This window comes from Suricata suricatta, chromosome 10 (genome assembly GCF_006229205.1).
Source record: "Suricata suricatta isolate VVHF042 chromosome 10, meerkat_22Aug2017_6uvM2_HiC, whole genome shotgun sequence".
Classification (NCBI taxonomy): domain Eukaryota; kingdom Metazoa; phylum Chordata; class Mammalia; order Carnivora; family Herpestidae; genus Suricata; species Suricata suricatta.
In genome coordinates this window covers 55,691,436-55,718,250 of record NC_043709.1, presented here as the reverse complement: position 1 = coordinate 55,718,250, position 26,815 = coordinate 55,691,436, and the positions used below count along the sequence as shown (strand labels likewise).

Below are 26,815 nucleotides of genomic sequence, written 5' to 3'. Positions count from 1 at the left end.
AGGCCGAGAGCCCCCTGCCAATTCAGATTCTATCTTAGTTCCACAGCTGGTCCCTCCTTGTCTGTTTTGCCTGATATGTGCAGGGCTGCACCTTTGTCTCACTGTGTATCTTCCTTTGCCCAAGTCCTTCCTGTCAATCTCTCTGGTGGAGATAGATGCTATTGGGGGGCCATTTTGTCTCAGGCAGCGTCCTTGGAGCTTGCCTTCCCAGACTGTTCATTGCTCATTCGAGAGGAGGAAGCTATAAGAGAAGGGATTCTTGAGCGAACCTTGAGTCCCACCAAGGGGAGGAAATCTCCTACCCCCTTTCCTCTTTCCTCCTCGAGCTCCCTTTGGGGCCCAACATCTGAGGAATTAATGGAGGAAGCTGCTTCAGGAAGCTGAGGGAAGAGTGAAGGGGGAGCCAATAATCTCTCCAAACCCAGCCCCTGCTCCTTTCTCTAATGGCTCTCCTCTCTGCCTCTGCGGCACTGCGGCTAGCTCTGGGCTTCAGAGTCCCTAGTGTTTGTGGGCTTTTTCTGCTTGGCAAACGGTAGGAGAATAAGCTGGAAAGATAGCTCTTTCAGCCTTATCCCTCCCCCACTCCCCTGACTTCTCCCAGGAATCTGGGGGATGGGACTCAGCCAAAGTTAATGGCCTGAGTCATAGTAGAAGGGTGTCTGGGTCACTGTGTGCTGTGGACCTTGTTTTGTTCTCTGTGTCACTCAGAATCCAGTATGACTTTTCCACTGGATTTAAGTATCTCTCTGCCTTGGACTTGGTGGGCAAAGTGTCCTGGTGGCTGCTGTCTGGGCTATTGCCTTTATGCCAGACACGGGAGGGATGACAGTATGAGAAGACAATGTACTCTCCCTCCCTTTCCCTGCTGCTGTCTCCCTCATTCATTCAAGTTTCCACTATATTTCCTCCCTCAGGTCTCCTAATGGGTTAGTGGGCAGCCAAAACCAGGACTATCAAGTACCTTATTTGGAAAAGCTAGATTGGAACCTGATGGATTATTGGATAAGAGTCAGTATTGTTTGGGGTGGCCCAGGATTCCTTTGATATCTGAAGAGGGGGAGCAGGTCTCCCTACAGCTTTGGGGGAGTCTCATAAAGGAAAACAGAGAGGGGAGGTAATGTTCACCGTGGCCAGTGTCTCTCCAGCATTACCATGGCAACAATCCCCAGGGGTGTCACCATGGAAATCAGGCCTGGTGCTCAGAAGTTCAGCCTTTACCAAGTGCTTTACTGGGGGTTGAAAAGGTTGGTCATCTTGGGACCCCTGATCCTAGGCCCCCCATTAGCTTTAGTCAGCTCACATAATGGAAAACTACTCAAAGGTGCCAGGAGACACCAATGGACTAGGCGACAACAAGGAAGCTTGGGGTGGGGTTAGGGAGAACAGAGCCCTGGGCTCTGGGACTCTGAAGGGGGCTCTCTGGAGAAGGCTGTGAGGAGTGCTCAGATTGCTGTGGGTAGGAGAATGGATCTCAGGAGCGTTCCTCAAAGGTGGAGAGTCACCCTAAGTGTTTGTAATGAAACCAGTCTTCCAGTCTCTGACGCTGACTTGGTGAGGGAGGGTTCCTAGGAAAGGATGAGTTGGAGAATCACATACTTCTGAAGATGGGCTTGAGGTTGGTAAAAAGAAGTGATGAAACATCACTGTCTGTTTGGAAACATTTGGAGAAATGTCCAAATTGGGGGGGGGGCAGTGTCATGTGGGGAAGGGGAAAGAAAAACCATGATAAGGATCTGATGCAGTGTTTAGTGATCAGGCACTTCAGTTTTTGAAATTTGGGGCGAGGAGCGGAGAGGGAGAGGGAGAAAGGGAGAGAACACAAGTCAGGGAGGGGCACAGAGAGAAAGGGAGACACAAAACCAAGGCAGGTTCCAAATCCAAAGCTGCGTTGACTGCTCAGAGCCTGACTCAGGGCTCAAACTTGAGCTCTCCAACCGTGAGATCATGACCTGAGCCCAAGTTGGATGCTTAACCAACTGAGCCACCCAGGTGCCCTGAGTTTTTGGATCACTATGGCACTGGGGATCTGGATTCAGATTGCTTGGGATTGAGACCATGCTCTACCATTTCTCAGCTGTGTGACTGTGGGCAAGCTACCTTACTTCTTGGAACCTCAGTTCCCATCTATAAAATGGGATAGTAATAGTATCTACCTTTTAGGATTGCTGTGAGCATTAATTGAGATAATGCCTATAAATTGCTTAGTACAGTGACAGACACATAAACTCCTGGTAAGAGTTACATGTTGTATGTTTTTATACATGTTGTCTTCCCACAAACTAGCCTTCGATACATTTGGAAGGTTAACATTTCCCCTTCTTACTAGTTGTTTTATCCAAACATCCAGGTCTCTAGTGTCTTTTTACTTTCTCCCTCCATCAATATCTGTACTTACTCAAAAAATATTTATGAAGAACATCCTGTGGGCCAAGGACTGTATTTGATGTTGGGGCTTTACAGGGAATCCCTGCCTTCAAGAAATTCTTGGTCTATGTGGTGATCCAGGCTGTGGAGTGGTCTGGGCAGAGGTCTGAAAGGGAGCATCAGAAATGGCTTAGAAAACAAGAAGAAGAGGAAAGTAATGGCTTTTGCTAACTATACACACTCTCGCAAATTCTAATAAGAACCTTTCCACAACATACTACAATCCAACTCAAAGTAATTGTGTGTCATGAGAGACATAAATAATGGTGATGTTTCCCATGTTTGTAGTCTAGAGGCAGAATAAGTAGAAAACCATCATAAAAATATTTGACAAATTCTTCTTGAGTTTAATCAATAGAAAATTTAAAAGAAATCAACAATTTAACAAACATAAAAGTCTTAAGATAAAATAATGAACTAAACTTGGAATTTAAGGGCTAGCCAAGAGTAAAGAAGAAGTAGCAGGCCTTTCCAGAAACCTTGAAATTATAATCTGTGTCTATGGCTTTCCTGCTCATGAGTTTACTAAGTGGACCTATTTTTAGTTCTTGGATATCTTTTAGCCTCACAGTACTGAGAACACCACCATTTTACCCTCTGTGGTCTTTTCCTTCTTCCTGGCCTAGGCTGAAGAAAAGGGGTTCTCAGGCGATAATTTTCTTCAGCACTTGGAGAGCGCCCTCCATTTTAATGCATCCATAGCCTTCTCTGGAATCCTATAACTGAGAATGTTTATGAGAGAGAGAGAGAGGAGGAGAGAGACAAAGGGAAGGGAGAGGAAGAGTTGGTGCTCATTTTCCCAGAAGGGAAGAAGGGAGGGGCAAAGTTGGCTCGAGAGTTCTATTTAAACCCCTTTGGCTACATTCCTGGCTTCAAGAAGCATAGATAGCCATCATTGGTGGAGAAGAGGAGACAGTCATTGGCTTAAGATAGACATGTTTGTTTCTGTTTCTTGGCTGCTGGATGGGAGAAACCCTGAGTTAGATTACAATTCAAGAATCAATTTTCAACCAAAAAAAGTAATTTAATTTAAAAAGAAAGGTATTGCCACCGAGGAGGACAAGTTATCAATGCCACTTTAAATGTTTGTTGTAACAACTGTATAATTTTTTTAAATACATAATAAGGATTTTATTCTTTCTAGTGAAGTGTAATGATGAACCATTTGGATAAAAGGATGAGAAATTCACAAAAGTCCTATGAATAATCCACAAACTCACTCAAACCTTAAAAAAAGAATTAAGGTAGATGTTGGGGGGAATAATACTAAACATAGTCTGATTACAACACTAACATATTTTAAATGTTGACAAAATTAAAAACAAAGAGAAGCACATTAAAGAAACTAAAAATCACTCAAAATCCCACCACCCCAAGAAAAACAGTTAACAATTGAATGTATTTTTTCCAGTGAGTTTTTGCTGCATATATTAATTTTAATAAAAGTGTATCATAAACTATATATTGTTTTGTAACCTAGTTTTTTCACTGACATAATACCGTGACTACTACTTTACCATCATTAAACATTTTACATAATCTTATTTTTTTAAATGTTTAATTTTTTGCATAAGTCTTTACATGTATATATGACAAAATTCAAATGATATAAAAAAGTATACAATGAAAAATGAGCCTCCTTCCTACCTCTCTTTTCTAGCCACCTGGCTCCCCTTTCAGGAGGCAACCCTGTTACCAGTTTCTTATGGATCCTTCTGAAAACATACTATACACTTATAAGCAAATATGTATACACATGGTTATCCTTTTTTAAACTTTTTAATTTATTTTAAGTAATCTCTACACCCAATATGGGGCTCAAACTCATAACCATGAGATCAAAAGTCACATGCTGTACTGACTGAGCCAGCCAGGTGCCCCTGCATATACAGTGTTTTGTTTTTTTTTTTACACAGAAATGGTAACGTAGTACACATACTGTTCTGTACCTTGCTTTTTTTTTTTTTTTAACTTAACAACGAGCCTTTTTAACAACTTTATAATTTGTTTTAGGGATATGCCATAATTTACTTAACCAGGTCCCTATTGATAGATAGACTTTTAGGGTTATCCTGTTAACTTGCTATTACAAACAATTGAATGACCTTGTGTGTGTGTGTGTGTGTGTGTGTGTGTGTGTGTGTGTGTGTATACATATACATATATATATATAGCTTATGTGCAGTATGTCTATATGGGATAAATTTTTAGAAGTTGAGGTCATAAAGCATATATATATGCACTTAAAAATTTAAGGGCTGGGGGCGCCTGGGTGGCTCAGTCGGTTAAGTGGCTGACTTCAGCTTAGGTCATGATCTCACAGTCTGTGGGTTTGAGCCCCGCATCGGGGCTGTGCTGACAGCTCAGAGCCTGGAGCCTGCTCCAGATTCTGTGTCTCCCTCTCTCTGCCCCTCACATAGTCATGCTTTCTCACTCTCAAAAATAAGTAAATATTAAAAAAAGAAAGAAAACATTGAATATTTGTATTTATTTTTCTGTTGTTAGTACTTAGCTCCTTGTTTTTTTTTGTTGAGTTTTATCTTTATGTTACTAATTTATGAAAGTTTATGTAGTAAGAATATTAATACCTTTGTTTGAAGAACTTAAAATTTTCTTATTTAAAAATTATGTATTTTCAGAGCACTCAGTCAGTTAAGCCACTGACTCTTGAGATTCTCCCTCTTCTTTCTCTCTGCTCCTCTCTTGCTCACACACTATCTCTTTCTTTCTCAAAATAAATAAAATAAACTTTAAAAAATTATGTATTTTCACTTTAGAAAGTAATGTTTACACCCAATGTGAGGCCCAAACTCATGACCCTGAGATCAAGAGTTGCATGCTCTCCCAGCTGAGCCAGCCAGGCACCCTTCATTTTAGAAAAGTTTTAAATCTAAATTAAAAAAAAGAGAAACCCCTAAAATTCCACTGTCCAAGGATAACCACTACTAACATGTTTTTCTAAGCAAGGTATACATATATACATATACATTTTTTTACAGAAATGGAATCATTCTTTACATACTTTTTGTTTTTGCTTTTTCTACTGCATACTATTTTAAAAACTCCTGTCTTGCTTAACAATACTTTGTGCATACCTTGTCTTGTCATTACACATTTTTCTCTAACATCATCTGTAATATTTTACATTAAAAATTTTTATTAATGTTTATTTTTGAGAGAGAGAGAGAGAAGAGAAGGAGGAGAGAGAGAAAGAGAGACAGAGCATAAGCAGGGGAGGGGCAGAGAGAGAAGGAAACACAGAATCCCAAGCAGGCTCCAGGCTCTGAGCTGTCAGCACAGACCAAACAAAGGACCAAATGTAATATTTTACATTTTTAATTTAAAAGCAATATGTTGTCACTGTAAAACATTTAAATATCACAGCCTGCTTGGGATCCTGTCTCTTCCTCTCTCTCTCTCTGCCCAGGATACAAAATGAAAAATAAAAGACTTGTCGCTCTCCATAGTAACCATGGCCAATATTTTTGTATAATTCCTTTTAGGAAAAAATTCTACATATAGATGGAATATTGTGAATATTTCCAGCACCTCTATGTCCAGCTCTGGCCAAGTTTTATGACTTTTTCTTAATTAGTTAAGACACGGCTCCCAAACTCTGGTGACCATAGACCTAGAGTTCTGCATTTCAGTTGGATAAAGATGGGCTCTGTGGTAAAATAATTTGACAACTAAGTCCCCTAGTCTCTCTTTCTTTCTTAAATGTTTTATTTATTTTTGAGAGAAAGATCTAGTATACGTCGGGGAGGGGCAGAGACACACACACACACACACACACACACACACACACACACACACACAGAATCTGAAGCAGGCTCCAGCCTATGAGCTTTCCGCACAGAGTCCAACACAGGACTCAACCCCACAAACAGTGAGATCATGACCTGAGCCAAAGTTGAATGCTTAACTGACTGAGCCACCCAGGCATCGCAGTTATAGTCTCTCTCTTTTGTTTAAAAAGTTTAAAAAAAATTTTTATTTACTTTTGAGAGAGAGAGAAAAAGCAAGAGAGAGAGCGCAAGTGGGGGAGTGGCAGAGAGAGGGAGACACAGAATCTGAAGCAGGCTCCAGGCTCTGAGCTGTCAGCACAGAGCCTGACACGGGGCTCAAACTCAAGAGTCTGAGAGATCATGACCTGAATGGGTGCTGGACACTTAACTGACTGACCCATGCAGGCACCCCAGTCATAGTGTCTTTAAACTGAACGCAGAAAAACATGACTGAGAAATTGGTCACTTATGATAGAGAACAAACATTGTCTTATTTAATATTACCAGAGATCTTTAGTATGATTAGATAGTGAATACATACTTTGTTTGGCTCCCCAGGTTGTACATATTGTGTATCTTCAGCATTCTTTTTCTTTTTCTTTTTCCTTTTCTTCCTTCCTTCCTCTCTCTCTCTCTCTCTTTCTTTCTTTTATAAAAATAGAGAGTGTGAGCATGACTGGGGGAAAGGGGCAGAGGAAGGGAGAATCTCAAGTAGGCTTGATCCCACGATCATGAGATCATGACCCAAGATGAGAACATAACCCAAGAGTCAGACATTCAAATGACTGAGCCACCCAGGCATTCTTACCAGCACACGATTTGTAACATATAACCTTAATTCAGTACTTGCAGGTCGGTGAATTGCTTCACATTTCTCTTTACTTAAAGTTAATTCCTTAAAAGGAGACCCATGTTTCCGATTTTATATATTTCTTTCACAGAGAGAGAGCTTGTATTAATGTTTACACAAGAGCTCAGCAGCTGTGGTATATGTATATTTCATTTACACAGTAGGGAACATATGTCCCTAACTTGACATGTTTCACTTAATACATCTCAAAGGACATATCAGGACATATGGACCTATTGAGGAAGATATTTTTAAATCTAGAGGTAGATTTTTAGTGTTAATGAATTGTTCTTCACTCTCCACAGCCTGTGGGCCTATTATCTTTTCCCATTTGGCTTCCCAGGGAGGGGCCCAGAGCGGTGGAGTACTGAATCATCACAGGAGGACGAAGATCCCCTCACACCATGAGATGTGACACTCCCTCGCCCATGGGCACAACTCCTGGTTGTCAATACTAACTTTTGCTCCTCTTTCTCTAGTTTCCCTCATCCCCCCAAATCATCTGTAGATACAGATGGTTGAAAGACAGGTACCTTCTCAGGCTAATGGAAGGGGGCTCCCTCACACCCTGCCTGCTGATGTCTGCCATGTTTTACTTCCATTCTAGGGGAAGCCATATGTCTTTGACCGTGTGTTCCCCCCAAACACGACCCAGGAGCAAGTTTATCATGCATGTGCCATGCAGATTGTTAAAGGTAATGGATATTTTTTTGGAATGTATGTTTTCAGATTCCCCAATCCCCACCCCACTTCTTTCCACCAGTGCTATTTCTCTACCATCTCTTCCAGATGTCCTTGCTGGCTACAATGGCACCATTTTTGCTTATGGACAGACATCCTCAGGGAAAACACATACCATGGAGGTGAGGGTCTGACTTCCATGAGGGGTGAAGGCCTGGGAGTGATAATGAGAGGCCAAGGAATCTCAGTGTAGGGAAAAGATCCTGGAATCAAGGTTGCTTGGTCTGGAGGGTGAAATGAGGAGCATTTTTATTGTGGAAGTTCAGTGAAATCCCTCCAGCCTGCTGCAGTTTTCCATCCTTTCCACTACTCCTGTTTTCTTCTTTTGATCTGGAAAAGCAGCTGCAATAAGAGTTAAAGCACTACTCAGTTGTCTCCTTGTTCCACTAAAAAGGTAGAAATGGCAGGTACTGCCTCCTGCCATAAGGTGGTCTTCCTATCAACTATTACCTTTGTGATCACCTGCATACCTCTTGAGTCGTCTCATTCTTCCTAAGTCCCAACCTCATTCTGGAATACCCTTCCTCCCCAGGGAAAGCTGCATGACCCTCAGCTGATGGGAATCATTCCTCGAATTGCCCGAGACATCTTCAACCACATTTACTCCATGGATGAGAACCTTGAGTTCCACATCAAGGTGATCACAGCACGATAGCAGGGCTTGCTCAGATGGGGCTTGGGAGGGGAAGATCTAGTGTGAATCCCCTGAGAACCCCGGCACCCCAACTTATTTTCCTGCTCTAGTTACCTCAGTTCTTCTTTGCTAAGGTATTCTCTTCTGCTATTTCCCTCCTACTCCACCATTTGAGCGAGTCACATTCACTTGAGATCCCTGTATCAGATTTAAGATAGGCCCTCTTCCCTTTCTCCCTAACCAGGTTTCTTACTTTGAGATTTACCTGGACAAAATTCGTGATCTTCTGGATGGTGAGTGGTGTTTAACCTCATTGGATGGGTGGGGGTGTGCAGAGGGCAAGGAAAAGAAAGATCACATTGATATTGGGATTAGGTACTATTTGGCAAGAGATGCAAAGGGCACACACACTTATGCCCATGTTCCTTGCCTCCACTCAACAGAATTTCCAAAAACAGAAAGGGTCTGAAGATGAGCTTAGACAACCAGGGTGAGGTTGTTCACCCAGATGAGCATAGAAACAGCCTGAAACCAGCTGGAACCTTGAGGCTAGAATCCTGGAGGAGAAATGGAGTTTTCGGTGTGCACAGGGACTTTAAGCTTCATGGGGAAGGCTTCCTCCTTTTTTTTTTTTTTTAATGTTTTATTCATTTTTTTTTAGAGAGAGAGAGAGGGAGAGACAGCGTGAGCAGGGGAGGGTCAGAGAGAAGGAGACACAGAATCCAAGGATAGGCTACGGGTTCTGAGCTAGCTGACAGTGCAGAGCCTGATGCAGGGCTCGAACCCACAAACTGTGAGATCATGACCTGAGCCGAAGTCAGACGCTTAACCAACTGAGCCACCTAGGCGCCCCAGACGAAGAAACCACTGTCTCAGTGGACCACAGGGTGTGGAGTCGGGGGTGGAAGTGCTAACTTTGCCTACCCTGCATTGTCTTGATTCAGTGACGAAGACAAATCTGTCTGTGCATGAGGACAAGAATCGAGTGCCCTTTGTCAAGGTGAGAGCGGGGACAGGGGCACCTGGGTGGGTGTATTGAGAGTGGGGGTGTGGGGGGGAGGATGGACCAGAGACCCAGAAGATGGAGGGCAGATGTCTTGGAGGAGTGAGATGTGCCCAGGGACCAGGGAGAGTCCGAGGGTTTGGAAAAGACAGTCTTGAAAGGTCACGTGGTCAGTGTGCAGGTAATTTAATTTGCAGATCAATGTTCATGGGTTGCTGTCCATTTGCCCCCTGCAGGGTTGTACTGAACGCTTTGTGTCCAGTCCAGAGGAGATTTTAGATGTGATTGATGAGGGGAAATCAAATCGTCACGTGGCTGTCACCAGTGAGTGGGGATTAAAGGGGCTCTTGAGTCTGGGAGTCTGCTGCTTGTCTGTGTCCTCTGGGGCCGAGGACTGGAAGTGAGCAAGCGAAGACTGTGTCTTCCACAAGAAGAGGGTACCCTTGTGTGTGTGACCCAGCTGCCTGGGAGGTTCAGGGGCAGGGCTACTCCTGGAAGGCTCCCCCTCTCTCCCGTGGAAGTTGGGGGCTGGGGGTTTCGGCGTCACAGGCATTAGTACAGGGACCGCTCCTCTCTTGGTCCTGCAGACATGAATGAACACAGCTCTCGGAGCCACAGCATCTTCCTCATCAACATCAAGCAAGAGAACATGGAGACTGAGCAGAAGCTCAGTGGGAAGCTGTATCTAGTGGACCTGGCGGGAAGCGAGAAGGTCGGGGGCCTGGGCTTAGGGTGGGTAGGGAAGGAGGTGGGGGAGGGCTCTTTTTAAAAATCAAAATAACTCTTTAATTGAGATATAATCCACCTACCATAAAGTTCATCATTTCTAAATACACAGTTCAGTGGGTGTTAGGATGTTTGGAAGGCTGTGCACCCGTCACCGCTAATTCTAGACCCTTTTCATCACCTGCCAGCCATCACTCCCTATGCTCCCTTCCCCCAAACCCTAGCAACCACTAATCTACTTTTTTTTAATCTCTGTGGATTTACCTTGTCTGGACATTTCATATAATACGTGGGTGGCTTTTGGCAAGAGAGTTTAGGGTAATGGAGGAAGGGCCTTCTCTGTTCTCTTTCCCCAACTCTGCCCCTGTTGGACTGAGTCCCCCAAGTGGGGAAGAGGCCATGAGAGCCCTCCCCCTCTGCAGCTGCTCATGACACACTCATTTCTTAATTCTCGGGTAGGTCAGCAAGACCGGAGCAGAGGGAGCCGTGTTGGACGAAGCAAAAAATATCAACAAGTCACTGTCAGCCCTTGGGAATGTGATCTCAGCGCTGGCAGAGGGCACGGTGAGTGTTCCTCAGGCCCCCTGGTTCTGCATGCTGCATCTCATCTTCCAGCTTCTCCTCCTCCTGCTGCTGCCGCCTCATCACGCCCAGTGCATGGGGTGTGCCATCCCTAGACAGCACCACTGTCCTGAATACACTTTTCTGAGTATTGTCCTGACCCATAATCTCCCTCCTCCCCCCAGAAAAGCTACGTTCCGTATCGTGACAGCAAAATGACACGGATCCTCCAGGACTCTCTGGGAGGAAACTGCCGGACAACTATGTTCATCTGCTGCTCGCCATCCAGCTACAACGATGCGGAGACCAAGTCCACCCTGATGTTTGGGCAGCGGTCAGTGGCAGAGTCCCTCGTCCCTGTGTGGACCCTGGCTACACTCACCCCTCAGGGCCACACCAGCCTTCCTGGAGGTCTCATCTCCTTGTTCTCCTCACCCAGGGCAAAGACCATTAAGAACACTGCCTCAGTGAATCTGGAGCTGACTGCTGAGCAGTGGAAGAAGAAATATGAGAAGGAGAAGGAGAAGACCAAAGCTCAGAAGGAGACGATCGCAAAGCTGGAGGCTGAGCTGAGCCGGTGGCGCAATGGTTAGAGAGGGTTCTGGAGGGCGTGAGAGACCATGGGAGGAGGAGGCTTGGGGGACCAGCAGGGCCCTGTCTGGGGCAGTGCTTAAGGACAGGCGAACCTCCCAGGAGGGCCGTGTTTTTAGAGGGGTGCAGTAGAGCGGTCACGAGGGACGGGGAGACAGGGCTGACCACCCGTATCCCACCCCTCAGAAAAGGTTGAAGGTGCACTTGGCAACAGAGGTGGAGACTTGCCCAGAGGTCTTGACGTTGAGGAGCGAGGGAGGAAGGACTCCTGGATGCAGCCCTGTCTTCTCCCATCCCTCACCTTGTTCTGCCCCTTGGCCAGGAGAGAATGTGCCTGAGACGGAGCGCCTGGCTGGGGATGATGCAGCCCTGGGAGCTGAGCTCTGCGAGGAGACCCCTGTGAACGACAACTCATCCATCGTGGTGCGCATCGCACCCGAGGAGCGGCAGAAATACGAGGAGGAGATCCGCCGCCTCTATAAGCAGCTGGATGACAAGGTGAGGACACCCAGCACCCAGAGGGGAGTCCAGGGGGATGGAAAGTGAGAGATTAAGGAATTAGCTTCTACTGTCCTTTCTTTTTTAATTTTAAAAGGGACAAATGCTCATTATTGACAATGTGGAAGATAGCACTGAGTAACATTTAGAATTGTTGAATTGCCATATCACACATCTGAAACTAATATAATACTCTATGTTACCTATACTGGAATTAAAATTAAAAAATTAATAAGAATTACGTTATTAAAAAAATTTAGGGGCACCTGGGTGGCTCAGTCAGTTAAGTGTCCAACTTCAGCTCAGGTCATGATCTCATGGTTCATGGGTTCATGGGTTTAAGCCCTGCATCAGGCTCTGTGTTGACAGCTTAGAGCCTGGAGCCTGCTTCGGATTCTGTGTCTCCCTCTCTCTCTGCCCCTCCCCCGCTCATACTCAGTCTCTTTCTCTCTCAAAAATAAGCAAACATTAAAAAAATTAGAAGATAAATAAAAATAAATAGAAGAAAATGTAAGTCTTCCATTATCCCACCATTCGGAAATAACACTATTTACATTTTGCTTTTCTTCATATATAGAGCATGCAATTGAGATGTGTGTGTAACTTTGTATCTGATTTCTTTATTCCATATCCTATAAGGAGCAGTTTCCTACTTTGTTAACAATCCTTTTTTTTTTAATGTCTTTTATTTTTTTATTTTTGAGAGAAAGAGACAGAGAGTGAGCTGGGGAGAGGCAGAGAGAGAGGGAGACACAGAATCTGAAGCAGGCTCCAGGCTCTGAGCTGTCAGCATAGAACCCGATGTGGGGCTCGTACTCACAAACTGCAAGATCATGACCTGAGCCGAAGCCGAATGCTTAACTGACCAAGCCACCGGGCGCCCCTGTTAATACTTCTTTTAATTTAATTTAATTAATTCTTTTAGTATTTTTTAATTAATTTTTTTTATAAAAGGCTTTTTTAAATGGCTAACAGTCCATTGATCAGAATATATTTAACTATTTGTTTGCTACAGGGCTTCTAGTTTTCTTTGTTTTGGGTAGTTTGTTTCCACTCTTCTAGTTAATGCTGAAAGGTCTTTCTTTGCCTCTGATGCATAAGACTATGATTTTGAATGATTTGATTAGAATGGAGGACCAAAGTGGGAGTGCTAGGTTAAAAGGATATGTCCTTTAATCTAAAGGCTTTTGCTGGATATTGTCAAGGTTATATCATCTTTCAGGAAGAAAGGAATTTGAAAGTGAGGTTAAGAGTGAGGTGAGAAGCTGAGGGGAAGACCTCACTTTAGGTTATGGAGTTTCTAACTCATAGCCTGAACAGTCTGGATTTTTGTCAGGATCCTACCCCTCATCTGTCTAGACTAGAAAGAGCTGCCTCCCTTCACTCTGTCTTCTCCCCCTTGCCTCCAACAGGATGATGAGATCAACCAGCAGAGCCAGCTCATAGAGAAGCTTAAGCAGCAGATGCTGGACCAGGAAGAGGTAATGGGAAGGAGGACAAGACATGAGAAGAGAGTAGGGTGTTCCCTAAGAAGGGCTTAGTCTTCTGCTTAGGACGTAGTCACCTCCAAAACTATAGAAGCCTAGGGACTTAACTGGGGCTTGTGTGAACCATGCGTTTTGGAGTCCGGGTGCTACTTCCTTCTGTTGTCCTGCTTCTAAGAAGCCTACAGCCCCCTTCCTCCTGACTCTCACTTTGGCCCTTGCTCCTCTCCCAGAGCTATGCACTCCAGGTTTTGGGTGCCAGAGGGGCCTGTCTGGGGTCATGCTCTCAGCTTCTTCAGACCAGGGGACCATGGAGGTGGTCCCTCACAGCCCTTACCTCTTTCTTACAGCTGCTGGTGTCCACTCGAGGAGACAATGAAAAGGTCCAGCGGGAGCTGAGCCACCTGCAGTCAGAGAATGACGCTGCTAAGGATGAGGTGAAGGAAGTGCTACAGGCCCTGGAGGAGCTGGCTGTAAACTATGACCAGAAGTCCCAGGAAGTGGAGGAGAAGAGCCAGCAGAACCAGCTTCTGGTGGATGAGCTGTCTCAGAAAGTGGTGAGTGGCTGGCTGGGGTCCAAGAGCTCCCTGATCTCTGGAATGTCCCCCACCTCCAAAGGGACCTCTGCATCACGTTTGTACCCTTGCACTGCTCTGCGGTATGTTGTGGGACCCTCTCCCACCTGTCACCACACTTTGCCCTCCTGACCCTTGTCTCTCCCAAACCCTTTTGCAGGGCCCATGTTCTCTTTGTAGCAGCCCTCGGGGTCACGTATCAGGGGGAGGCCTCTGCCTAGGCTAGGCAGGGGAGTAGGAAGATGGCAGTGGGATGACTTGAGGGGCTGTCCCCAGGCCACCATGCTGTCCCTGGAGTCCGAGTTGCAGCGGCTACAGGAGGTCAGTGGACACCAGCGAAAACGCATTGCTGAGGTGCTGAATGGGCTGATGAAGGACCTGAGTGAGTTCAGTGTCATCGTAGGCAACGGGGAGATTAAGCTGGTGAGTGGAGACAGAGGCAGTAATCTTGTTCGGTCATTCTTGTTCTGGGCACTGGTGGAAGATGCAGGGTGGGACAATCCAGGCCCTCGGGGATGCCGAGGAAGGTGGGCCAAAGATCTGGGAAACGTGTCTTTAAATTAGATACATGGGGCGCCTGGATGGCTCAGCTGGTTGAGCATCCGACTTCAGCTCAAGTCATGATGTCATGGTTCGTGACTTTGAGCCCTACCTCAGCTCTCTGCTATCAGCACAGAGTCTGCATCCAATCCTCTGTCCCCTTCTCTCTCTCTGCCACTCCCCTGCTTGCGCTTTTCCTCTCTTTCTCAAAAACTAAATAAAAATTAAAAAAATAAACTAGATACAGGAAAACCAGTAGAATTTTGCACCGACTCAACTGTAAATACATCTTCTAAAGGGTGCTGAATAAAGAAGGACTGGAGATGTGCCTATAGCAGGCTTTAGAGATGAGACACAGAGTTGAGAATGATACATGCAAATCTGTGGCAGTGACAATGACCCATCTGGGCCATCAGGCAGAACAGTTTGACTACAAAAGAAAATCCTATTGCTTTATAAGATGGAAGAGGGCGACTGTCAGAATTGGATCTTTAAGTGCAGGTGGAAGGATTTAGCATGAGATGCCAGGTGATGGCAGGTAAAAGTTGTCTGGAGATACTTGTCCTACCCAAATCCCTGTGTGTGGAGGTGTGTGCGGGGATAGGCAGAGTGGAAGGGGACGGGTAAAAGCTTCCCTGCCACAGAGAAGCACCTCCTCCTGCCCTCCCCCACCCCACAGCCAGTGGAGATCAGCGGAGCCATCGAGGAGGAGTTCACGGTGGCCCGACTATATATCAGCAAAATCAAATCGGAAGTCAAGTCTGTGGTCAAGCGCTGCAGGCAGCTAGAGAACCTGCAAGTCGAATGTCACCGCAAGATGGAAGTGACTGGACGGGAGCTCTCCTCCTGTCAGCTCCTCATCTCCCAGGTGAGATCCAGGCACTGAGAGCCTTTGCATGCACTGGGAAGGAGGGCGATTCTGTGGCTTTTGGGATAAAACTCCTAGCACCCACTTTCATGTCAAGGACCTAGACCAAAGTCAAGGATAGAAGAGCCTGGGGTGGCAGGGAAGGGTCCAGGCCAGGGAAGTGAAGGTTCAGAAGAGATACCACCCTCTGTGCTGATGGGGTCTAAATGGAGGATCTGCAAAGAAATAGCCTCAGGCCCTGTCTTCAGGCAGGCGCAGCAGGAGGGGAGGGCCTGGGAGAGCTGCAGAGGTCTGTGCTGCCTGGAGTTGTGTCCTTGACTCTGCCCTTCTTCTTCCTCTCCCCTCCCTTTCCCCCATTAGCATGAGGCCAAGATCCGCTCACTTACAGAGTATATGCAGAGCGTGGAGCTAAAGAAGCGGCATCTGGAAGAGTCCTATGACTCCCTGAGTGATGAGCTGGCCAAGCTCCAGGCTCAAGGTAAGGCCTTCCTAAACCTCTAAACCACTTATCCTGGAATCTGAGATCCCAGAGGGGGCGGGGAAGAAAAGTAACAGACATCAAAAGAAACCACCTGACAACACACTGATCCAATGCATTACACTGACATCATGGCCGCCAACTCATGCTACTTAGCACGCTTGTACATGGAGCTTATTGTACGTGAACCATAAACCCTCCATTGATCTCTTCCCCTGCTGTGTCCAATCGGACTGTCCTAAACCAGAAGAACATCACGGAGGGCCCATACTGGGTAGATGTCCCCTGCCCTACCCGGACCTCTGGTCACAAAATGGAAGTTCTTCCCTGAGGAGGTAGGTGTGAGGTAAGCTGTCTTTCTTTTTTTGCTCAGAAACTGTGCACGAAGTGGCCCTGAAGGACAAGGAGCCAGACACACAGGATGCAGATGAAGTGAAGGTGAGTGGGGAAGGTGTAGGTGCAGACCCTCCATTTAGATCCCATCAGCACTGGGGCTTGGCAGGGCTGTGCTGGCTCTCTCCAAGCTGGTGTCGAGGAGGCTGGCCTTGAGCATGGGGTGGGGTTGTTTGCAGAAGGCCTTGGAGGTGCAGATGGAGAGTCACCGGGAGGCCCATCACCGGCAGCTGGCCCGGCTCCGGGACGAGATCAATGAGAAGCAGAAGACCATCGATGAGCTCAAAGAGTAAGAGTCCCCCCAGAGAGCCACAGCCTCCACCAGTCCTCTTCCCTTGCTGTGCTCACACACACGCTCCCTCTTGGCCCAGGGTCTGGTTTGCTCCCTTCCACTTTCCCCACCCCCAGCGATGCCACAACTTTGTCGCCCAACTCCCAAGAGGCCTAGGAGTGAGGACTGGTCCCTTTCCTGGAGCTCTTGTGATTGGATGGCTCAAGGATCCTCACTCTGTCATGGAAACAGCGGCCTGCGTCTGCCTCTGATATCCGGAGGTAGACGCATCAGTCCTGACTGGATCTGCTCATACCAGAAGGAAGATGTTGGCAGAGCTGGTCTTCCCTTTCTTGGTCACTGACATCTTTCTATTCTTCCGGATGCCTCCTTGCCCTGTCCAGCCTGAATCAGAAGCTCCAGTTAGAGCTAGAGAAGCTGCAGGCTGACTATGAGAAGCTGAAGAATGAAGAGCATGAGAAGAGCAGCAAACTCCAGGAGCTGACGTGAGTGATGGGTGTCTGCCTGCAAACCCGCCGCTGCGCAGGTGCAGGCTGCTGCTCACGGGCACCTGCAGAGGCAGGGCGCAGAGCAGGTGCGCTGATGGCGGCCACGAGAGTCATATGATAGGGTGGGGAAGGGGAAAAAAAAGACTTTCAGAAATGACCTCTGCTGAATATTAGCTGCCACGGAAAAATGTTTGGATGTTCTCTTGAGTGTGAAAGGCAGGTTACAAAACAGTGTGAATGGTAGGATCCTATAAAGTTTTTATGGGAAAGACATGCATAGAAGTAAGAGTCTGGAGGGGGTGGGGCTCCCTGGGTGGCTCAGTGAGTTGAACGTCACACTCTCGGTCATGGCTCGGGTCATGATCTCACGGTTTGTGAGTTCGAGCCCCGTGTCAGGCTCCATACTGAGTGTGCAGAGCCTGCTTGGGTTCCCTCTCCCTCGCCACCCCCGCTGGTACTCTCTCCCTTCAAAATAAATAAATAAAATTAAAAAAAAAAAAGAAGTAAGACTCTGGAAAGATGGACACCAGAATGTTAATGGTGGTTTAATCTGTGAGTAGCAGAATTATGGGCTTTTTATGAAATTCATCTTACCTTTTTTTCTTTTCTAATTTCTACACAGTGAACATGGGTAACTTGTATAATAAATAATAATAAAGTATAGATCAAAGGAATAGAAAGGGAGGAGGGGCTGTCCTTAGGGACTCCTGTGTTTCCTTCTTCCCCTCAGATTTCTGTACGAGCGACATGAACAGTCCAAGCAGGACCTCAAGGGTCTGGAGGAGACAGTTGTGAGTGATCTCCCTGTACCAAGTTAAGAGGGTGAGGTTGGGGGCTCCATTTCTTCCCTCTGATTTCCTCATAACCCCATTCCTTATGCAGTCAGTCTGTGGCACGATCAAGGACACATCTTTTCCTAAAGGTTGAATAATTCACCTGACTAGATAGACTGAAGGTTCCAATAATTTTGAAGCAAAAAAGTTGAACTGGTATTTGGCTGTCCCCAATCTTTCATCATTCTTTCCAGGCCCGGGAACTCCAGACCCTCCACAACCTTCGCAAACTGTTCGTTCAAGACGTCACGACTCGAGTCAAGAAAGTGAGTGCCTTCCCACAGCTGCCATGTTCCCCTCCTGTCCTCAGATTTCTCTAACCCCTCCATCTTTCATCAGAGTGCAGAAATGGAGCCCGAGGACAGTGGGGGGATTCACTCCCAAAAGCAGAAGATTTCCTTTCTTGAGAACAACCTGGAACAGCTTACAAAGGTTCACAAACAGGTAAGAGAAGGGGGCAGGGGTGAAGAGGACTCCTGAGGTCAGGTACCTGGGAGACGCAAATCCTCTGAAGTCCCCTTGGGTTTAGGAAAATCTACTTACATGTCTTCCTTACTTTTCCCTTTTACTTTTCTTACCAATCCCTTCTTTATCCATGTTTGGTTCCACTTTTACCTTGTTCTTTGTTCCATCCCTGTTCTCCCTTCTCAAAGCTCCCAAGCTGCCTCTGGCTCAAAGTGAAATTCCCCAGGCCTATGGACTTGGAGGGAGAGGGTGAAACTGCTAGAGGTTTCAGAGGCATGGGGCTGTAGTGCCCCACGAGGGCTACTGGTCGGAGATAGGAAGCAAGGAGACAGAAGCTGGGGAAGTTGCGCTTTCTCTCATGGAGGGAACTCCATCTGCCTAGGCCTGGGGCAGGCATGCAGGGTAACTAAAGGATGTCCTCCAGGCGGCCCAACCACTCCCTGGTTGGGCCGGTTGAATCTCCTGTGTATTAAGTTGCTGCCTCTCTGTCCCCCTCCTTGCTGCTGCGGTTCCTTAGGTGGATGACTGGGTTTCAAAGGTATGGGGGGCGGAGGCAGAAGGGGCAGTCCAGAGGACTCGGGACAGGAAATGTTTGGTGCGGACAGAGCAGGAGCACCCTCCCTAGCGCCAAATATCCGAGCCTTGAAGACAGGTGTGCAGTGTGTCAACTGACTCCTCTAACTGATTCATAAACCCTAACCTATACTTCATTCCTTCCTTTCAGTCCACCTTAACATTTGATTTAAATTCATATTCTCAGGGCTCCTGGGTGGCTCAGTTGGTTAAGCACCTGATTTCCACTCAGGTCATGATCTCACGGTTCGTGAGTTCCAGCCCTGCACTGGGCTCTGTGCTGTCAGTGCAGAGCCTGCTTTGGATCCTCTGTCCCACCCCCCTGCCCCTCCCCAACTTGCACTCTGTCTCTCAAAATTAATAAAAGTTTTAAAACCCCTCATATTCTCAATAAATTGGAGCTTAAATTTCTCAATGCAGTACCTAGCATATTTAGCAAATATTTGGTATATCCTTTTTTTTTAAACATATATAATGAAAGAAAAAATACCAGAACTGTGGCACTGTGATAATCTGCAGGCCTTATGTATTTTACTTGGGCCTGCAGAAAGCTACACTATCATTTTCCCCCCTTTCTTTATTATAAAGCAGTATAACAATGTAACAACATTACAGGAAAGTTGAAAGTTAAGGGGAGAAACATTTGTAATCAGTTCCGCCATCCTATTTTCATTTCTGTGTTCACTTTCCTTCTCTGTCCAAATGGATGTCATATTGTTTATTTTTTCCCAGTATTTTTATTGTGGCGAAATAAACATAAAATTTACCACCATAACTACTTTAGGGTCCATGGTATTAAGTGCATTCGTATTCATACTGTTGTATAACATTACCACCATCCTTACCAATCCCTGTCATCTTGCAAAACTGCACCTCTGTATCTATTAATAACTCCCATTTCCCCTGCCCCTGGCAGTTATCATCATTCTTCTTTCTGTCTCTATGATTTTGTCTCCTTTAAGTACCTCCTGTAAGTGGAATCATACTGGTTTTGTGCTTTTGTGACTGGCTTATTACACTTAGCATAATGTCCTCTAGGCTGGCACATTGTAGCCGTCTGCCTCTGCTCTTAAGTCCTAGAGACCAAAAGCCACTCACCCGTAGAATGGAAGACTCCTCATAATGTCCTACCTCAGCAGAGACAAGACTAGAAGGGAAAATGAGAGAGATGCAGAAACATCTCAGCGAATAGAATCTTAAACGGGCAGGGCTGCAGCCCTATTACTCATGAAGCTAAACTATTGCCACAGCAAAGCATTGTTTATAATGTTGAAATTGTCCAGAGTGAAAGAGGCACAGAAGTGTTCCCAGCTCTGCCCTTTCTCCCCAGGCTCTGGGCTATATTCGTTTACCAGGGATTTTCCAAGGCTGGCCTCTGCAGTCTGTAGGGCCCCCTGTTATTTTATGAAACCCTGTAAAACCATCAGCAAATCTTTCCTGGCTGCAAGGTGGTTGCCACCACTCTCTAGCTTAATTTAAATAGGGGAGGGGCAGCCCAGGAAACCCTTGACTGTGAAGGTAATGAGCACAAATGTTTGTGAGACCTCAAACATTTTCTTCCTTCCTGTGGGGTGCTGTGTGTCTGTGTGTGGGCCGGGGGTGAGGTGGGGCTCCCATATTCCAGCTTCTGCTCCTGCTCTGCACCGTCTGCGCTCAATGCCATATCCACCTTTCAGACTGCTACTGTGCTCTTGCTGCCCTGCCTCCCACATGCCTACAAAGCCATCTCTGGGAGAAGGGTGCCTCATCCCCATGGTTGCCCTGGGACTTTTGGTCTGGCACAAGCTGTGAGACATTAAGGGGCAGATATCTGGGCCAGGAAAAGACGAGGACAAGGCACTGTCACAAGAGTCCTCGGCTACAGTGGAGTTGGCATGTTTTGCTGCTCAGAAAAGGATGTGAATTTTTAATGCCTGATCACTGTTTGCTCAGGGAGAAGGAAAGAACTGGCCAGAAGAGCAGTTAGGCAAAGGGAACGAGGATTTTTGAGGAAACAACGTGGTCTCTGTCTTCTCTGACTTGATTTTTCTTTATTCTCTCCTCCCTGCCCCACACTCCCACTGCTGGCTCTCTCTTGGGTCGCTGGCCTTTCCTCCGGCCCCTTCCCTTGGGCTTACCCCACAGCTGGTACGTGACAATGCAGATCTGCGTTGTGAGCTTCCTAAATTGGAAAAACGACTTAGGGCTACGGCTGAGAGAGTTAAGGCCCTGGAGGGTGCACTGAAGGAGGCCAAGGAAGGCGCCATGAAGGACAAGCGCCGGTACCAGCAAGAGGTGGACCGCATCAAGGAGGCCGTTCGGTATAAGAGCTCCGGCAAGCGGGGCCATTCTGCTCAGATTGGTGAGTGCGAGTGGGTGGCAGCCGACAGGGTGAGATTATCACTGGGGGAGATCGAGATCGGCAAATTCCTAAGCATCAAGCAGTTAGATTGTTGCTTTTTACCCTACCCCTTCCCCAGGATCACCCCGCACTCCGTCCCCAAAACATAACAGTGAATGATCTTATCAGCTCCAGCTAAATGACCTAGGGACCAGGGCAGCTGCAGGGTGACAGCCTCCTCAAGGTCGTTTTCCTTCCTTTACCACAGCCAAACCTGTCCGGCCTGGCCATTACCCAGCATCTTCACCTACCAACCCCTATGGCACCCGGAGCCCTGAGTGCATCAGTTACACCAACAGCCTCTTCCAGAACTACCAGAATTTGTACCTGCAGGCTGCACCTAGCTCCGCCTCCGACATGTAGTGAGTGGCCACGGGCATGGGTTACAGCCCCAATCCAAGGCTCTGCACTCTGTAAGGCGTAAGGTTGGGTCAATTATTGGGTGACACTTAATGTTTTTCCTAAGTAGCCTCATTTCTAAGCCTTTCTCAATTTCACACTGATGGTTAGAAGGTGGGCATTGCCTTCCCAGCCAGTGGCCATGTGGTTGTCCTCTGGTCTCTGGGGATGGGAGGCTCCATCACTGAGGGGATTGCAGGCCCTCTGAGCAGTGGAGGATGGGTGCCAGAGGCTGCATCTCTCTCCTCTGCTCCATCCAGCTTTGCAAATTCCTGTACCAGCAGTGGGGCCACATCTTCTGGGGGTCCCTTGGCTTCCTACCAGAAGGCCAACATGGACAATGGTGAGTGAAAAAGACGGGTGACCAGGTGACGTTTGGGATTCCCAGGGCAGGTTGAAAAGTATGAGAAGTAAGGGACCCTGCACCTACAGCTTGAACACTGCCCATCACTTCAAGGTCTTGGACTCTTCGAGGTGGATTCCTCCTATTGCTGTGCCTGACCCCACCCTCCCCTGCCTTTCTGCTCCTCCTCTCCTTCAGGAAGGTCAGGGAGACCTTCCTCAAACAAAATAATCATGCAGGTTGGGGTCATTGAGAATAGAGTGCCACAGACCCAGGTGGCAGCTATCTTCCAAAGAATCTTACCTTTTTCTCTAAGGGGTTAGGATGAGAGAGGGTTTGGGGATACTGCTTCTAACACTCAGTCTCTTTTCTTCTCCTAATCCTGTGTTCTCAATGACGGTGTCTTCAGGAAACGCCACAGATATCAATGACAACAGGTATACCAGTCCCCATGGCTCCTGGGTTCTCTGGGCAGGGCCAGAAGAAATGGTTAAACTTCCCTTGTGCCCTGCTTGGAGGTTCCCTAGAGCCTTTGGGGAAAGGGGGAGGAAATGAGAACCGTTCTTGCCATCACCGTGTTGTCCGAAGGTCTACTCATCCCCTTCCTCTTGGTGCAGAGAGCACATCCCCCCCACTCCTCCAATCCCATCCGTGGCTCCTCCCCACCCCATTCTGGGGCTGGGGGGTGGGGGAAGTGCCATGGCCATCTGATGACCTGGGTTTCTCCCCTTCCTTTGAGAACTCTGTGGCCTTGGGTGAGTCAGTTCCATCTCTCTAGCCTTGATTTTCATTGTATTCCTGTAAAGCCCGAATAGACCCTGCCTTTTGTTATCTCATAGGGATGCTAGGAGAGCAAAGTGACAGGAATGTTTTCCTTTATATGGAGCTGACCGTGCTGGGTCTCTTCCTCCAGGAGTGACCTGCCATGTGGCTATGAGGCTGAGGACCAGGCCAAGCTCTTCCCTCTCCACCAAGAGACGGCAGCCAGCTAATCTCCCTCATGGACTGCTGCATACCTGCACTTTCAGGTAGCTTCAGGCTGCTCTCTGACCAGACTCAGGTTGCCTCCTGTCTTGCCCTCAGCCTCTTTGTTTCTCCTGCTTTTTTATCATCTCAAAACTTTTAATATATAGTTGTCTCTCAGCTCCTGCTTTCCCTTCCTAGGGGCTACATGGGTGCTGGCCCACCGGCTGTGGACACTAACCTCCCCTCCTCCCTTAAGCTTTCTTTTTGGCTATAGTAAAAACCACAGTACTGTGTTTCTGCCACTAGGGGTCGCTGCCACATGTCAAAAAGAGGGAGCGAGGACGGTGCCCATCTGGAGTCATGCCCTGGTCAGGGAATGTAGTAGATAGAAGGAGACCTTGAGAGATCATCTCAACCCCCTCTCTGCCTCTGAAATAATTTTGGGTGGATAGGTATTTTCTGAACTAAGACCCCTCCAGTAAAGGAGATGTTTGCTTTATTCCCACACCAGTGTCCCATCCAACCTCCTATCTGTGTATGTCACCAGTAAGCTTTAGGAAGTGTCCCAGAAAGGCTAACTTTCTGTCTCTACCCTGCAGTGTCAGCACGCCCCTCCCACCTTGCTCAGTGAATGTAGACAATAGCTGTGTTCCCTCTCTAAGTCCCCTTTATTCCACCTCTGTCCCCAGGTCCTCTTTTCCAGCACTCAGGCACCTTCCTGGTTCTAGTGTGTCACCAGGCTTCTTACTTGCCTTAGGGCCCAGAACTGGACACTAGGAGCCTGTTTTATTGTCCTCTTTGGAGAATATGGCCAGTCTCTTCCTGGGCTGCATCCAAGCCAAGCCTGCTCCAGGGGCTTTCCAGGATAATAAGCCAGGCACTGGCAGGCAGAAAGACATGAGGAACAAAGAAGTAGGAATGGGGAAGAAAGATGAAGGTCTGGGGTAGAGGAGAAGGGCTGGGAAAGTGGTTTCTGGTTGTTGGTGTTAAAGGAACAAGACTGTAAATTGAAGTTTGTACAAATGCCACCCTGTTCCTGTTGAGTGGCTGGGCTGCAAGGTGGGTCCTCACAACCTCTTTCTCTTTCTTCCCTAGTTTCTAAGAGGGACTGAGGCCTCTTCTCTCAGCATGCTGCAAACCTGTGGTCTCTGACACTAACAACTCCCTCCCAGCCCTTGTTGTTTGACTGTACTGTTTGATGTCTACTCTTCCTCCGTATCTCTTTGTACTCTGTATCTATATATCAAAAGCTGCTGCTATGTCTCTCCCTTCTGTCTTACTCTCTCAGTATCTAATGGTGTATTTAGCAATTTCTAAGTATAGTATGCCCTCCTCATTTGGGGTAATAGGGAGGAGGGTGGATGTTTCTTCTCTCAAACATGCGTCTCTCACACTGAGTGGTGTTAGTCACGGAGATGGTAAAAGGAAAAATGGGAGCTAGAGGGCTATGATCCTTCTCTCTCTCTTCTCTCTCTCTTTCTTTCTCTCTCACACACACACACACATACACACACGCACGCACGCACGCACGCACACAAAGCCTTAAGCAGAAGAATGTCTTAGCATCACAAGAAGATACAGAAATAGACTCTTCCTCCCTCCTCTTTCACATACAGTACAGGGGAGAGTAAAATGGAAGGCCTGCTGTTAACATGCACAATTTAATTCATCTCCCCCTCACTTGACCCGAGGGAGTCTGGGTGTGCAACTCCACCCTCCAAAGTGGACCTTTTGCCTCCCTCTTCTGTCCCCTGTCTCCCTGCCCCATGACTGAGGACATGGATTGTTCAAGGGACTAATTCCCTTTCTCCTCAAAACTTCTTTTGATATTCTCTGCCCCAGAGCCATGAACAGAACGTAGAATTGCTTTAAAATATTTGAAATTTTGAGGAGGCAGACTCTTCCCAACAGTCTAACAAATAGTTGCTCATCTGTTAGGTGATGGTTATAGGCAAGCATAGCCACTGATTGTTTCTTTGGGTTTGGGGGGGGGGTGTGTGAACAGACTGGGAAATTCCAATTTTTTTTTTTGCCACAGTGATGAACTGGATTCTTTTCTCTGTCCCATATTGGGCTGCCTGTTCTTCCCATCTCCACCTTTTGGTTTGGGGCCTTCCAGTTCATTGGCAAAATATGTCTCAAGATGCCTTCCTTTCAGGCTAGAGCCTCACTTTTCCCCATGATGCATCAAAACATTTCTCTTGACGGAATTCCTTTGATAATGTCCCCATCTGGTAGGAGTGCACTTTAAAGAAAGGGGCCGAGCAGACTGCGGGGAGGGTGGTTAGAGCAGCGTGCTGTTTCCCCAGCACCGCCCCATGTCATTGATACGACTATTATTTTAGTTTACTTCCACACGGTGCTAGGGTGGTTTTCTAAGTAACTGCAGGGATGGAGAGTGGCGGTCATAAGCCAGTGCAAATCAAGAAAGCAGGCCTGGTGTCCAGACACCCAGTCTTACAGTGGATGGAAGAAGGGACCCCCCAGCAGGGCTGCCATCACCTAGCTTCTAAGGCAGGAAAGCAAGCTTGTTGTGAGTGCCAGATGCTAAATATAGGCCTGTGACTCCTTCAAAGGAAAAAGGTGCTTCCTCTGTTACCTGCTGGGCCCCTTTTTAGCAATTATGGAGACATGCAGGGGCAAATATAACCAGAAGGGTGTAGAGTAAATCCAAAGCAGTGATAGTCAAACATTTTTCAAAACAAATCTTACATGGAACCCCAATATAAAAAACAACGAAAAGTGATGCAGATCTGGGCAGTTTCTGTTTTCCTTATTTGGTGGAAAATGCCTCCTTAGTGGAGAAGCTCTTGAATAGTCCTAAGAGTTTAGAACCTGAGGGTTCTGTAAAGTAGTTTGAAAACCACTGCTCTGAAGGAAAGGGATTCAATCTGCCCCACCTGCCCCAAGCCCATGACTTAGAGCAAAGGGAGAAAGTCCCAATGGGAGAAGAAGGAAGATACCTAGGCGCCTGTAGACTTGAGCTAAGATTTGCCCACAGGGCACTTCCGAATCCCATGGACTTTATGTAATTTTACCACCAAAGGATCCTTTTAAAACACGTAAGAAAATGTGAAGGGGTAGGGCAGCTGAGGAGAGAGATGTAAGGGAAATAGAATTCGCTTACACAAATAAGAACACACACAAGGCCTTTACCAGAAGCTTCACTCTGCATCCCACCAGCCCTTCCCGCCACCACAGCATCCCTTTCCGAGAGCGAGGGTCACAAGGGGCACCTGGCCTGCCCACTCACATCTGCCAAAATGTTGCATGCCAGCGTGGAAGACAAACCAAACCGCACAAACCCCAGTGTGTATTTACTTGATGTACATAGTACCTTGAAAATAAAATAAATTCAGTGATGACTCTGTGGTGTTGTAAATCTTTATCCCTCCCCAGTGTCACTTCCCTACTTGCCTGTAATGGCATTTGAAAGTGTGGCATATAGCCTTCCAGATGTTTTTCAATAGATTTACACACTTCCCCTGCCCCCAACTTGACAATATATTCTGGAGATTTTTTCATGTCATTCTATGTAGATTTACTTCATTAAAATATAGACAGAATTTTTCAAAAACTTATTCTATAATTTACTCAACCATTCCAGTACTGGTGGACACTTATCTAGGTTGTTTATAATCTTTAACAAAAAATGGTATCCTAGGGGCGCCTGGGTGGCTCGGTTAAGCAGCTCAGATCAGTATCTCACGTTCGTGAGTTCGAGCCCCGCAGCAGACCCTGTGCTGGTAGCTCAGAGCCTGGAGCCTGCTTCAGATTCTGGGTCTCCCTCTCTCTCTCTGACCCTCCCCACTCATGTTCTGTTTCTCTCTGTCTCAATAATAAATAAAACATAAAAAAATAAAATAAATGGTATCCCATTCTCTTCATTTTTTCCTACAGCCCATTGCCTCAGTCCCAGTAT

At 46.9% G+C, this 26,815-nt stretch overlaps 1 protein-coding gene across 1 annotated transcript in view; it reads left to right on the top strand.

The window, feature by feature from the left end:
* Window positions 1–26,261, top strand: part of KIF5A (kinesin family member 5A) — a 28,548-nt gene extending 2,287 nt beyond the window's left edge. The window contains exons 2-29 of the mRNA XM_029954807.1: window positions 7,670–7,757; window positions 7,852–7,925; window positions 8,336–8,440; window positions 8,682–8,730; window positions 9,382–9,437; window positions 9,677–9,764; window positions 10,028–10,152; window positions 10,626–10,730; window positions 10,913–11,061; window positions 11,167–11,315; window positions 11,641–11,816; window positions 13,229–13,297; window positions 13,651–13,857; window positions 14,152–14,298; window positions 15,095–15,283; window positions 15,644–15,761; window positions 16,135–16,199; window positions 16,334–16,443; window positions 16,830–16,931; window positions 17,665–17,725; window positions 17,962–18,033; window positions 18,107–18,211; window positions 20,930–21,146; window positions 21,394–21,547; window positions 21,845–21,927; window positions 22,337–22,364; window positions 22,841–22,955; window positions 23,989–26,261. Of these exons, the coding sequence (XP_029810667.1) occupies window positions 7,670–7,757; window positions 7,852–7,925; window positions 8,336–8,440; window positions 8,682–8,730; window positions 9,382–9,437; window positions 9,677–9,764; window positions 10,028–10,152; window positions 10,626–10,730; window positions 10,913–11,061; window positions 11,167–11,315; window positions 11,641–11,816; window positions 13,229–13,297; window positions 13,651–13,857; window positions 14,152–14,298; window positions 15,095–15,283; window positions 15,644–15,761; window positions 16,135–16,199; window positions 16,334–16,443; window positions 16,830–16,931; window positions 17,665–17,725; window positions 17,962–18,033; window positions 18,107–18,211; window positions 20,930–21,146; window positions 21,394–21,547; window positions 21,845–21,927; window positions 22,337–22,364; window positions 22,841–22,919 (2,970 nt within the window). The 3' untranslated portion in view covers window positions 22,920–22,955; window positions 23,989–26,261. The remainder of the gene's footprint in view (window positions 1–7,669; window positions 7,758–7,851; window positions 7,926–8,335; window positions 8,441–8,681; window positions 8,731–9,381; window positions 9,438–9,676; window positions 9,765–10,027; window positions 10,153–10,625; window positions 10,731–10,912; window positions 11,062–11,166; window positions 11,316–11,640; window positions 11,817–13,228; window positions 13,298–13,650; window positions 13,858–14,151; window positions 14,299–15,094; window positions 15,284–15,643; window positions 15,762–16,134; window positions 16,200–16,333; window positions 16,444–16,829; window positions 16,932–17,664; window positions 17,726–17,961; window positions 18,034–18,106; window positions 18,212–20,929; window positions 21,147–21,393; window positions 21,548–21,844; window positions 21,928–22,336; window positions 22,365–22,840; window positions 22,956–23,988) is intronic.
* The last annotated feature ends 554 nt before the right edge of the window (window positions 26,262–26,815 follow it).